General features: G+C 39.0%; 1 protein-coding gene across 1 annotated transcript; it reads right to left on the bottom strand.

Annotated features, from left to right (window-relative positions):
• Window positions 1–110: 110 nt before the first annotated feature.
• Window positions 111–10,349, bottom strand: LOC124111970 (chloride intracellular channel protein 2-like). The gene is made up of 4 exons (XM_046471903.2): window positions 10,122–10,349; window positions 8,585–8,929; window positions 3,385–3,552; window positions 111–2,784 (listed from the first exon to the last, which is right to left on the bottom strand). The coding sequence occupies exons 1-4, from the start codon at window positions 10,209–10,211 to the stop codon at window positions 2,449–2,451; spliced, it is 939 nt and encodes a 312-aa protein (XP_046327859.1). The 5' UTR covers window positions 10,212–10,349; the 3' UTR covers window positions 111–2,448.
• Between the last annotated feature and the right edge of the window lie 3,770 nt (window positions 10,350–14,119).

The following is a 14,119-nucleotide window of genomic DNA, read 5'->3' on the forward strand; positions in this document are numbered from 1 at the left end:
CACTCGGAATATCACTTCTTGTCTGACAAGTTCTGTACCAAAATTTTAATGTTCTGTCAACTTCCAACCAGAGATGCATGTTGATGGCCAACAGAAAACAACAATACTGCTTGATTTGAGTAATTTTATTTCTTATATAATGACTGAATGTTACAAAGCCGTGCTTATCGACATCCAAGATATCAGTGTATATGGCGATTTGGTGTAGTCGGGTTATCAGACTACTAGTAGTATTATGTACCAAACAATAAATGCACATATAACAAAGCTATAGTAGAATACAGCATCTGATCCATCCTGCTTCATCCAAGATGTACAATGCGTGCACTGGTCCAACACAGGAATTTTAATAATAAAGACAGGAAATATGTTGATAAAAAATTTGTGAATGGCAAAGACTGAAGGACAAATATGTTCTGATATCACAAACTTTGCTGAACAAACAAAATAATCAGAGATCAGGTACAAGGCTGAGACTCCTCACCATATATTGTCTAGATTTCCTATGCAAAAATAATTACCAGTATTGTCGGTTACCAAATTCTGCAGAAGCCGTACACAATAGGCTGAACATATGGTTGAGAAGCTTATTCAGTCTGGTTAACTATAAGACAATAGCTCCTGCCATTTGCAAAATGTGAATAGATGGAAATCTTTGCACACAATACACAGATGCTAGCATGACTTCATTTCAAAGTAGTGAGTAATAAACAAATCCTAGTGAAAGGGAAGACAGGTATTTGTACATTTCCACTATGTTCATTAGAGACTGAAACACAAACTTCTCTTTCAGATTACACAGGGTCAGGACAAGGCAATTTGTGGTTATGTTTCATAGAGCTGATCATGAACAATTGTAATAAATTATAAATCAAACACACTCCTCCTGACCCTCAATTGAGTCACCATATCCAACATTTTCTTGTTTATAGGAAACTGATTGTAAAAGTAGTTTTTTGTAACATGTCGGATACACCAAGACAGAATGATGTCTGATTATGACAAGCTATTTATCAACAGGAGGGGAGGGGGCATATTTATCCTTAGTCAACAGACTTCAAGGCTGCAGATAGGGTCCCAATTCTTTGTTTTATCAAATTATTTTCAAACACTCCAGAATATTCATTGCATGACTTGATGGAACCCTTCTACAGCCTCAATGGCATACCAGGGTTGCCAGAAGTTTTAATACCCTGACTCAGATAAAATAGGATATCATGAACAAATTTGTATCCTTGTGCCCAAGTGTGTTCAGACATAAAGAACATGGACAAAAATTACCATGAAGCCTATTTCACATACACATATACAAAATACTTTAATTTGGTCCAGGTTAAACGTTGGTACAGTCACATATATAGAACAGACAGAAGCCAAGGCATGTCGGACTGCATATAGTAATAACGATTTAAGGCCAATTTTTATCCCATAAACACCTTTAGCACAAACCATGAAGATGTGAATGACAAACTTCTGTTAACAAAATAGCTAATTTTACCATAATTGCTCCAGTAAAAATGTCCTTTCTACAGCCGTGGCTGGGTAAAACTACTTGGGTGGTTACAGACATTTTTACATTTCTGTACATGCCAGCCATTTTGATTCATAATATATAGTTATACGTTGTACTTAATCATTTAGCAATTGCTATACATGTCTTGTGTATGGTAAAGATGGATCCGCCCCATAGAGGATCAGCTACGAATCGAAATATCTTATTCATGAAACAATTACCAATCAATTTGTAAATATTTTTATTGTATGAATTCATCAGTGTCATATCTACACATAATTTGATCATAAATTGTTCCAGAATACTGTTCAAAAGTATCAGAATTACAAGTTCAAGGAGTTGTCTCCCATGACTGGTTTTCAATCCTGCCAGATTGACAGTTGCCTTCCTAAAAATAAACAAGGGTTCAACAAAGGAAACATTGATGAGGGGAACAGAAGCACCATGACAAAAACTAATCAACATATACTCTCCTGTAAACTGGTCCGCAAGTGTAGGTGTTTTTAACATGTGAGCAAAAGACCTGCAAAATTACATTTGGTCCTGTATCATAGAGCAAGAATTATCCCGCAAATTTTGTACTGTGCGTCCAACATAATGACATGTTTCTGAAAGGATATGAACTCTTGTAATCAAGGATAGATCTGAAGACTATCAACACCGTCGGCAACGGTAACAATGGTCCACCTGTCCCCTGATCATTATGACTATGCCACTATGTTCCATCTGGGTAGATAATTAAACTAACATTCGCTTTCCACAAACGTCTCCATGTCAGTTCCAAGATAACATGCGCATTCAGGAGAATGGTGTCAAGCTGGCATACCCTGACCGGCCGGAACAACCGAGGGTCACCAGCCCAGCCTGCACTGTCTGCACACCATTAATTCCCTCCCATCACACCCAATAGTCTGTCTCCATCACACACTCGGAACTTAATATTCCAATCCATTGTTATCAGGCTGGGCCTCCATTTCTGAGTTTTGTTCCACTTCTTCCTGTTCTTGTTCTTGTTCCTGCTCATTTTCCATACTGCCATCATCCTCTAGCCTGATCTCTTCCAAGATTTCTTCAGGTACATACATGTCATAAGAGAACTTTTCTATTGTTGAATTTTTCACTTGTGGAAATGCAGTCACCTTCTTCTTATAATGAAAGATGATATCCTGGTCTCTTGGCATGGTAGCTACGAATGCGGGCTGCTGGTATGCATGTGCCAAGAACTTCCAAATTGCTTTGAATTCTTTGGGGATATTGTAGTCGGCATATCTCTGCAATAAAATTGAAAGATTTCAATCAGAAAACAAAGTAAAGCGGGTGAATGGTGATACTACACCTACATCATCGTCTCTTTCGCCATAAATCTTGAGTGAGTATGGTCTTAGCAACATTCCACAAATATCAGGGTGGGGTTTACCAGAAATGGGCTTCACACATTGTACCCATGTGGGAAATTGAACCCTGGTCTTCAGTGTGACAAGCAAATGCTTTAACCACTAAGCTACCCCACCACCGGAATGCAGTTTTATCCCAGCATATCAGTTTAATGTGGGTACAAAGCCTAAAGTGGTGCATCTCAGACATTTACCACTTTTGTGAAAAGTGTACGACGGCTGAAACAAAGCTGCATTTTATAACAGATTGTGAATAAAAAATCAAAGGGTTTGATTTTGTGAGTTGTTAAATGCCATATCATACAACATGTCCTGAATGACAAAAAGTAAGGCACCTTAGAGTGACATGGTACATCTACACCATGACACATCCCAAGCCTTCCATCAAGTTAATGGTATTATTCCTGACAGTGGCAATGTGCCGATTTCAATAGTTTGTCTAAATGTTATCACTATCCCAGCTCAGGACCAGCGTACCTTGGTTGCCACCTTGATATGTTGTAACCTAGGCAGTAAGTGGCAATCAACATAGCACAGCATGTCGTCTATAAAGAACTTCTTGCCGTTGTCTAAGTCTTCATTTAAAGCTCTCAGAGCTTTCGTCAATTTGGTCTCTGGTTGGCCTGTCAGGAATCCATTGAGAGTCTGAAATTACAACAAAAGTAAACATTAGCATGTCCCACAACAACTCTAGAACACAATAATCCCTTTCCTTCCCGACCAACCCATGCTCACATCTTTCATCATGTTCAGTGAAACATTAATTTAAAGAAACAGGGAAGACTTTTCTTGCATGATCAAAAAGGCTAAGTCAGTCAGTAACCTTTGTAACAGGAAGCCAACAATATCTATTTTCTAGTCTTGCTCTGCCTGAAAAGCTATATCTATCAAATCATTGTCAAATCAGTTATTTGTACAGCGTTCGAAATTAGGCATGAAAGTCAAAGGGTCCATGTCATAACCCTAATGCTGTAATCCCCGTAGATTCAAATACTATACCAGAAGACCTAAGGCACCCCAGGACCCCCCATTAATTCTGTACACAGTTCACATCCTCAGCATTGTCCTGAAATTAATCATGGAAGTCAAAGGGCTGTTGTCATAAACCCAGCTGTGGTTACTGTATCCCCGTACCGTTCCCTTCACGTCAGTTTTTCTATATCTCACTACTGACAGATACATAACGTCACGTAAAAAAGGTCTGCCAAGGCGTGCTGAAGGATGTACACGCTTCTACATCTCTGACTGGCTGCAATTCAGAATATATATTTTCGAAATTGAATCCTGATATTATACGTTCTTGGAGAAAAGTGTTTAAGGAAGATATTAGTATGTAGATTTTTACAATATCTAATTATTTGTAGCCAAACGGAAATGTAGAAATTTGCTGTAAACCCTATAGCAAACATTGGCACACTCACCTGTGTGATTATCCGTAGCCCTCAAAAACTGATACATAACGAGCAACAGAAGAGGGGATGCAGTACTACAGCTATCATAAACATATTCTTAAAAAAACATTTCTTAGGAGGGACCCAAAGATATACAGAAGCCAAAAACCTCAAGGGCCCCAGGACTTCCCCATATTGCTGTCAGTGAAATGGATAGTCTAACTTAATGAGGTTCTAACATGTCTAAATAGATTCTTATTTCCAGTCAATGCTTCAAGTAAAGCATGTTGAGGCAGCTCACAGCTTGATAATGCATGTCATTAGTTTCTTGACTCATGTGAATTTCCAAAGAAAGTATCGACTTCAATCGTATTGATAACATTACAAGAGCAAGTCAGCCCCAACCATGATATATATACATTTAATGCAGTAACCCTCGTCTTTCAGTAACTTGTCACAAATGTCAACCAGGGCACTAAAAACAAAATTCTAGAAGCATACACATTGGAATAGATAAAAGTGTGGCAACACGACGAAAAAATCTGATCCATTATCAAGCTCAATGAATGTCATAAAAAGCAGCCTAATTTTGAAAATTGGCTGCCTTCCTTTTCATTAAGACTGATAATACTTTATGACTTTATAATTTCTGATTGCCCAAGTTAACTTCTCAGTATTAAGCATGTTAACTATTTTCCATGCGTTTGTCATGTATGTTATGTCAAATAAACACACTGTCTCAAGGTACTGTAAAAAGAATTATTTCTAAGTTTGCCCTTGAAGCAGCAGGATATTATTTTAATCATTCCTTTGCTATTTTAACTGTGCCATCGAATTTAAACTCTGTAAACATATACATAGTTGCTAATGACAAAGTCTGGTCACGGCCATAGCAACAACTGATAGCAGTTCTTCAAGAAAAGCTGGTCTGAACAGTTTAATTGTATTAATTTACGACAGTTTCCTGTACCACTCATTTCATTGTAACACTCAAGGAATGTGTGACACCCTAACATTTCCCCAGAAGTGTGTAATCAGTGCCAGCATTCCCAGAGAATATGAACATGTTGCCACTCCTTGCATGTTGCCTGGTTCACTACACATCAATAGATCACTCAAGAGTGTGGTGTTATGTCGCTTTTAGTAGTATCACAACAGGGGATTGCCGTAAAAGGCGACTATGCTTGTCGTAAGAGGCGACCAACAGGATCGGGTGGTTAGGCTCGCTGACTTTGTTGATGCACGTCATCGTATCCCAGTTGCGTGGATCAATGATCATGTTGTCAATCACTGGTTAGTCTGGTCCAGACTTGATTACTTACAGACCGCCATCATATAACTGGAATATTGCTGAGTGTGGCGTTAAACAACAAACAAACACACACAATGGGGACACCAAGAATAGGTTTTACACAGTGTACCCAGGTCAATACTGGCATGTGTGAATGTATATCATTAAGCCACCCCACAGCCAAATAAGGCATCAGTAAATACAGACACTAAACATTACTTGCATTTATGATTATGAAAGAGAGAAATATATAATGAACAAAATAGGTTAGTGATCATGAATATTGTTATTTGAAACAGTGTGCTCAGTCTTTACTCCAAAAAAATATATGCTGAAAAATATTCATGGTCGGGTCCCCTGTTTTTGTTTAATATACTTGTAACCTGCCACCTTTCAAATAATACTTCACTAGTTTGATATAGTTCAGAATCAGAAAGTCAAAGCTACCCCTATAAAACATGATAAATCAAGGTCTGGTCTATACATTTAAGTCCTGGCTGTCACAGTAGGCCTGCCTTCATGCCTACATCACTAGGAAAGGCTGTTTGTAGGTCAAGGAAGATAAGCAGGGCTGTGCTGATACCTCAGACTCATAAAATGTAACCATTAGACAGGATTTACATGGCCCGACAAGAGAACTACCATCTCTCGTTGCCTCTACAGTCTCTCTTTGTTTTGTTCTATACACCTCAACTTTCCCCAGGTCACATACTAGGGCGGTGAATCAGAGACAATTGGTATCAGAACACTTTTCATGATTTTATATCAAGTCTTGATAGGACATTCTTCTTCATCATTATGAAATTTGAAGTCTTCATGACATTTTGGATGAGTCAGTCACTGTCCTAGAAGATGGACAGATCTGAACACTGAAGGGCATAGTAGTCAGTCAGGACTGGGAGGCCAGTCTCCTCCTGCCAGCACAACATATGATGAATCTGATCATGCTGATCAGTTTGACACTTTACCAATATAATCATAATACTACTACTACTATTTTTTCTCAACTACCTCTAACATTACACATATTAGTTAAGGCAAACTACATCAGAATGATCTTAAATTAATGGTGCAGATTCTTGAAAAACTGGAACTTTTTTTACATAGTTGCTAAATTCAGCGTAGTGATCTAAATTTGAAAAGAAGTGTCAGAGGTCATGACACTGAAAACAACCCCGGTCTTTCCTTGCAGAACAAAACCTTAAATGATGAACCTTTGAAATAATACTATACCTGTGATCTGCTGCATGCAGTCTGTGACAAAATCTTGTGAGTCTATGGCCCAAACATGGCTCTTATCATTTTCCGTATGTTTTATTGTTGTATATGGACTATTATTAGCAGAGCTTACTAGACCAAACAGAATTTAACTGGACTCAGGCTTTGGACTAGTAGCTAAAGTCGCAGAATACATGAGAAGCGTACTGGGTAATATAACTAAATATATACTTTCAACCTATGCAATAACCTGAACCAAATGATCAAACAGTATGTAGACAACTGACAACATTGTTGAAATTTGTGCATAATTGTTTTAAGGCCTGAGCTGCATTCAGGACATAAAGGTGAAGTTTGTGTTCAGTAGTCAGCTGTATATATTCAGAGTAGTACCTCCCAGTCTCCTTGCCAACATACCCTGAGGTCATCATTAAAAATATGTTGCAGGCAATGTGACCTAGTTACGTGAAGCAGGGTAGGATTAATTTTTCATTTATTAAATGTTTGGGGGTTGTATATATACAAAGAAAGAACAAATCAAAGGATGCAAAATGATTTTTTCAGTGGGCTTTTTTCAATGTGACCCGACTAAGGAAGTGCTTCATTACCTGCCGCCAACAACATGGTGGCCACTAACTGATAAGCATCACTATATTCCCCTACATTATACAACCAATATAGACCTTGCACTAGAGGGTAAATGTTTAGTTAAACCACATCACAGGCATTTGTTGCCATCAGTGTCAAAACAAGCTTGGGGGCCAAGTTCACAATCACCAATCTCTCCAATAACCAGTCCAGTGTCAAATTTCTGACTGAATATGTTTAATATGTGAATAACATTTTTCCTATCAATCAGTCAGTGGAAATAATTTATACTGACAGTCATGAATTAGTGTTAGAAATTTAGGTTGTTACTGGCATCCTTTGTTTTCTGTTCAATAGTATTTGAATCGAGAGAATCTAATATAATATTTAACATTAGGGCTATGACACTGTAAAGGACCTCTTGACTTCCATTCATAATTTTGAAAACCAATGAATATGTATTTATTGCCCCAGACAAATTAAATGACAACTTCTACTTCTATATATTAGCCTAAGAGAACATGAGAGATACAGTACTTCTACAGACCAGACAAACACAACCTAATACATACAGGGGGATCTATCTAGATCTAAACAGAGGCCAATATTTGGCACAAAGTATGCAGCAAATGTCAGTAAAAAATATAATTGGAATTGACAATGTCCCAATTCATGTTAATTAGAGATGTAACAGTATGGTGAGTTTGTGATATGATACATATTCAATACAGTACTTTTATTTCATAAATTGATATTCTTTCTTTATGCAGATCAATCTCAACCATGAATCAATTTTTTTAAATTTCAGAGATCAAAGATGGTATACTGGGTGGCAGAAACATGGACTCGAGTGCTCTGTGAATGTTACGCTATTTATAGCCAACCAGGAAATACTAGAGAATCTGTGTAAGATGGTTGTTGAACAGTTTATGCTGCTATTCACATATTTTACACCAATATAACATGTAATGTATTGTATGTATTTTGATACAGGGGTTGTAAATCGATCAGGATACAATATTGTGATGCCGTATTGTTACACCACTAATAATGTAGTTATAGATAATGTTACAATTTTATAGAAGTATCTATTCCATGGAGCCAGAACTTGCAGCAAATTGTACATATTCATACTCGACGCCAATTCTTTCGACCCTTATCTAAGAGAACATAGCCATGCCATACTTACAGCATAAAGGGTATCTACTCGGGACATGGCATCGCCATTCTCCTTGTTATGCCTCTTCAACTCAGGGCACTCGCGGTTGATATTCTCGAAGAAGGTTTCCAACTCTTCGAAGTTGTCGTACATGCACCCACTAATGTCTTGGCCCTTCTTGTCTGTGCAGTTGACTGACAGTACCACTGGGAACTTCTTGCTCCAGCCCTCAAATTCTTTAGGAGGGCTATTTTCCTGCACGGTGAAAACTGAAAAGTTCACCCCAGGTTGTTTCTGGGCTATAAGGTATGCTATCATGAACCAGTGCTCACATATTGGGCAGGACCCACGGGTTTCTTTGTCAATTTGTGATGCCTGGAGGAAAAAAAAAGTAGGTCATGTTAATGTGACAGCTGAGTGTGCAAGATATGATTAGTGTTAAACTTTAACACCCCACATGCAACATTTTGGAACCTTTCAAACAAGACGCAAGTTACATATTTGTGTTATGACACTGATAATGATGGCACTGTCATTGTTCACACTTAACACAATGTTCAATGTTAACTGTATTGAATCACACTCATCTATTTAATATGCAACCATATGTTGCTTTGACATTCCAGCTATCAAACCTTTCTGTTGCTTCACGATATTCACAATAATGAACTTGTTGGCAACATTAAGATCTTTTATTGTAAAAGAGAGTCGCACTTCTAAAAATTTGAACACTATGCATTTGATTCCCAACCTCAGCGAAAGAGGGCGAATAAACATGATATCTAGTAGGCCTAATTGGTTAATTGGGAAATGCTCAATACGTGTTTGCACGCACATCACATGTGTGATTCAATCAATATGTAAAGCCTGTACTGACACTTCATTATGCAACTTTATTTTGATAGCTGCCTAGTTTTCAAACGATTCTATATTCGTTACGCGTGATCAATGATCCGTATCATTCCAGTGGCATAGCACAATTCTTATTTCTATGTCACTGCGAACTGAAATGTTTTTAACTTTCTACCGCAGATAGGATGTTAGTTGACAATCCACGTAAAGACAGTATTTCTATACCCTCCAAATATCGCCCTGCTCTGGACCAACACCACGAAGTGAAACATTGTTCCACAGGCGAACATGTCCCATATCTTTCTCCACTAAAACTAACGATCTCGTGTTATCTCGAATCATACATCATGTTCTAAATTATCAACAGCATGAGCAAATATTTCCCTGAAAATCTATCCTTACGAACTGGAAATTTTTATCACGAGAAACAGATTTGCTGCCGAATGAATCACGCTAACTACATGCCCCGTCTCTAGTGCGGTCTCAGACGAACCCACAGTAAATCAATGTTTTTCGCATTTGACGAAGCTAACCGTCTGCATAAGCAGAAACTTCTGGACTACTCCATGAACGAGTGATATTATTCCCGAGACGCTGAAAACATGCTACGCGGGCTCAATAGGCCCGGCTTTTGAACGTGTGCTCACCAAGGCGCAATATAATACCGCCATGAATTTGTTCACCACTTTCGTTCGGCACAAGTCTTTATACATACCTTAATAAACAATTTAAACTCTTGTTTCACAACGGCCTTGCGGTCCTCGTCGTCGACCGTAGTCGCGAAAAGAGGTTTATCCACGCTCATTTTTGCGATTTGTGGCTAGAAATGCCTCCAAAGTCACAGAATTTCTCTACAAGTCGTTGACGCACTGGCCTCGCCCAAAATAACAGCGCTACAACGCATGCGTCAATCCGAGAGGGTCACATGACACACGGCAGCCTACGGTATGAGATCATAAGTCTAGGCACAAGCTTGTCATTATCAGAGTGCTGGGGCATGCGGATTAGTTTTGTCAATCTGCTTCGGGACTTTCCGCTGGACGCATTTATACCATTTATAAATAGATGCTTAACTTACGCTGTCATTATGCCGTAATATGATACAACATTCCGAATGTTCTCCACCCATCACAATAAGACAAATATGGCCCGTGGCTATATTCCGACGTGTAGTTGACGATCCATTCTTGTGAGATATTATGCATTAGATCAATACATGTCGTAAAGTTGGTTAATAAATAATATACTGGCATAAAAACACAATATGACTCTTGAATGTCATGTTATCGAATTTCATATAGCCAGGCATAGGTAGTGAATGAAAGTATTTATGTCACCTGTTACTAAATACCGATTTGTTGAATACGGTGAAATAATTAATGTGACCCATAGGTGGATAGCCTATCTGTATAATCTAAATGTAACTTTATATTTTAAATTGAAATGGATTATATAAAGCCATAAACAAACATGTGTATTTTATAAAAATCAGCTTGAAAAAAATAATTATCAACATAAGGTGATCTTCACTTGCTTGATAACGGTCGCTCTTAATTGTAAAAAAGAACTTGTTCGTCCATATATCTTATCTTATCCTTACTTGTCACGCTCATAAACAACACGAATCTTTCATTTAAATGACTAAATGGTAACATCTTCTAAATGTTTCAACTTTTCTCTTAACGCAGTCTGTGAACTCAAATCTGAAAGCAGATTAATCACGAGGTCTGTAATCTCCCCATAAACCTGTTCATTCACTACACAAAAACTCCATAAATGGACATCTTGTTTCTCGCGTGTGATGCACCGCCAGACAATGGGAACCTGGTCTTGCTGGTGTCATCGATTAGGGCGTTGAAGTATCTGTGGGCGATCGATTTGGATTGGTGCCTAGGTTTGTTCACTACCATACGATGAAAGCTTCCGACAACACCGCAATCAGCCAGATCAAGAGACATGGTGTCTAAGCATGACAATGACAGTTTAGAGCAACGTTTATTTTCATTAACAGTGCATTGCCTTATCTCCGTACCGCCATATGTACAGTCGATGTAAGGAGCTTTTCCCACTGCGCTTGTGGCGGTCACGGTATTTTAGGGTATTGTTGTGGTATATAAACAACGATTTGTCTACATGCTGTGCTGGTTATGTAACTGTGAATAACAAATGGATCAATGACATAAAAAGTGTTGCAATGCAGGTGATAGGATTGAATGCTCACAGCAGTCAATAAACCACGGACCTATATAACCTATAGACAAGTCCGTGAAAAACCTACGTTCATGAATAGAAATGACACAATTTTAAAGTGTCTACGTGTTTCACGGCCCGATGCTCGCTTCAAGTCTTCAGTGTAATTAATGCAAATTATGAAATTCACAGTGTCTCTTTGTAAATAATGCAATAATTAACTGATTGACGTGTTAATATCATAAGAAACAGCAGACGAAAAGTTTATTTTGAACTTGAATCAAATTTGCTGGGACTATCACATGGTCCGAGCTTAGCATCCCTTTAACAAATGGCTGCTCTTCATTCGTTCATAACTGACATGAATATTCTGTTGAGGGTGGTGTTTTTAAGGTCCCGAACACTGACCCCAACTGCAGCTTATTCCTTCATTTTAGGGCGGTGGGGTAGCCTAGAGGTTGAAGCTTTTGCTCATCACGTCGAAGGCCCGGGTTCGATTCTCCACATGGGTATAATGTGGCAAGCCCATGTCTGGTGTCCCCCGTCGTGGTATTGCTGGAATATTGTTAAAAGCGGCGTAAAACCATACTCACTCCTCTTAATCTTACTCATGTAGTGATAAAAATGGATAGTGCTCTAAAGTTCCAATTCCCAGTTTAGGTTTCGATGTTGTGTACTCAGTGCCATGTGTAACCGGGGAACTGTTATTGTGTAGACCGCCTCCGTGGTTTAGTGGTAGAGCGTCCGCCCAGAGAGCGGAAGGTCCGGGGTTCGATCCCCGGCCGCGTCATACCAAAAGACGTTAACAGATGGTACTTGTTGATACCCTGTCTGGAGCTTGACAAGGACCAGTCGTCTAAGGCGCCGCGATTCGCTGTGCAGAGTGTGCGTCCCTAGGGCACGCCAAAAACCTATGCTTGTGGGTTCGAATCCCGGTTCGCCCCGATTATGTTTCTAGGTTTGTCAGCACCATACCCGTGCTCGTGGGTTTCACCGAAGTGGTAAACGTCTGACCTGCATCACTTCGGGCTTTCCTCCCACATCAAGCTGACACGCCGTGGAATACTGTTAAAAGCGGCGTTAAACCCAACTCACTCACTCACTCACTCACTGCCCGGAAACAATTTTCCCTTTATAATTTGCTTTTTCGATTCAATCTGCATCCATCCATCCCTTTAAATATCCCACCCACCCCCAACAAAGACCTAAACCTTGTTTGTACGCTCTGTTAAGCTTGTAGAAATTTCAGTTACGTAACAAACGATTACAATTCACGAAATTGCATCTTGTGTAAACTTGCTTCACGTGTAATGCGTTGCCTCATATACAATGTCGTTAAACCTTATTTGTATATTTCAATCTTAATGCAATGTATATGGTGAAAACATCTGTATTCCCCCTAATGCATATTTAGTTATTTACAGCGACTGCAAATGTCTCCTGATGGTAAAGTTTGTCATTCTTGAGTTTGATTAATGAGAGGAAAAAAACTCTTTCTTTCCACGACTTTGGTTTTGAGCAGTGAAAAATGCAATTAATAATAATATGCACTGCTTTCTTGGCGTGAACAATATTGATTAATCACTGAAAATGAGATTTTGCCATGTGTAAAATGCCAGATACGCAGTCTCGCATATCAACAATTGAATGGAATCTCGGAATTCTTGGTAACTAGGCCTAATTAGAAGACCAATATCGGCATGGCACAGCCCGCGCACGTGAAGTTCGAAGAACTGTCTCCGATCGTCTTTGGGTCACCATGACCAGGGCAAGCTGCCTTGACCGATATTGCATGGCGAAAACCACTGCAGGCGGTCTACATCGCCCACGGGGTTGAACTGCTAGATATCGATGTTGGCTGTTGGTGTGATCTTCCTGATATATTTGGCATTTAACTGTATCCTATTCAGACGCTTGGTAAATGCAGGTATTTTTGATGTTGTTATTCCTGCCATATTTCATATGAAGTTGTGACGAGGACAGGCGAGCACTCAGGATATATTCTAATTTTATCAATACCCTATGTTTTGTTTTGTCTGTTGTTTAACGCCGCACTCAGCAATATTCCAGTTATATGACGGCGGTCTGTAAATAATCGAGTCTGGACTAGACAATCCAGTGATTGACATCATGAGCATCGATCCACGCAATTGGAATAAGATGACATGCATCAATCACGTCAGCGAGCCTAACCACCCGATCCCGTTACTCACCTCTTACGACAAGCATAGTCACCTCATACGACAAGCATAGGTTGCTGAAGACCTATTCTATTCGGATCTTCACGGGTCAAATAAATACCTATGGACTTTACATGATCCGCCGACAATTACATCAAATTATATAAATGCAATGGGCACATAAAATGGGTTTCACTCATTTTATTTTGCCATATTAACTCTATATTGTATTTAACTGGTTTTAGGTTGGTTTTTTTGTCATTAAGGCTTAATCATGCTAATATCTGGAATATTGCTAAAACAAGGACTGGTCGGCTCGGAGTCAGTATACTGTGTCTGAGTA

This window comes from Haliotis rufescens, unplaced genomic scaffold, assembly GCF_023055435.1.
Source record: "Haliotis rufescens isolate VD_foot unplaced genomic scaffold, xgHalRufe1.0.p SCAF_5, whole genome shotgun sequence".
NCBI lineage: Eukaryota > Metazoa > Mollusca > Gastropoda > Lepetellida > Haliotidae > Haliotis > Haliotis rufescens.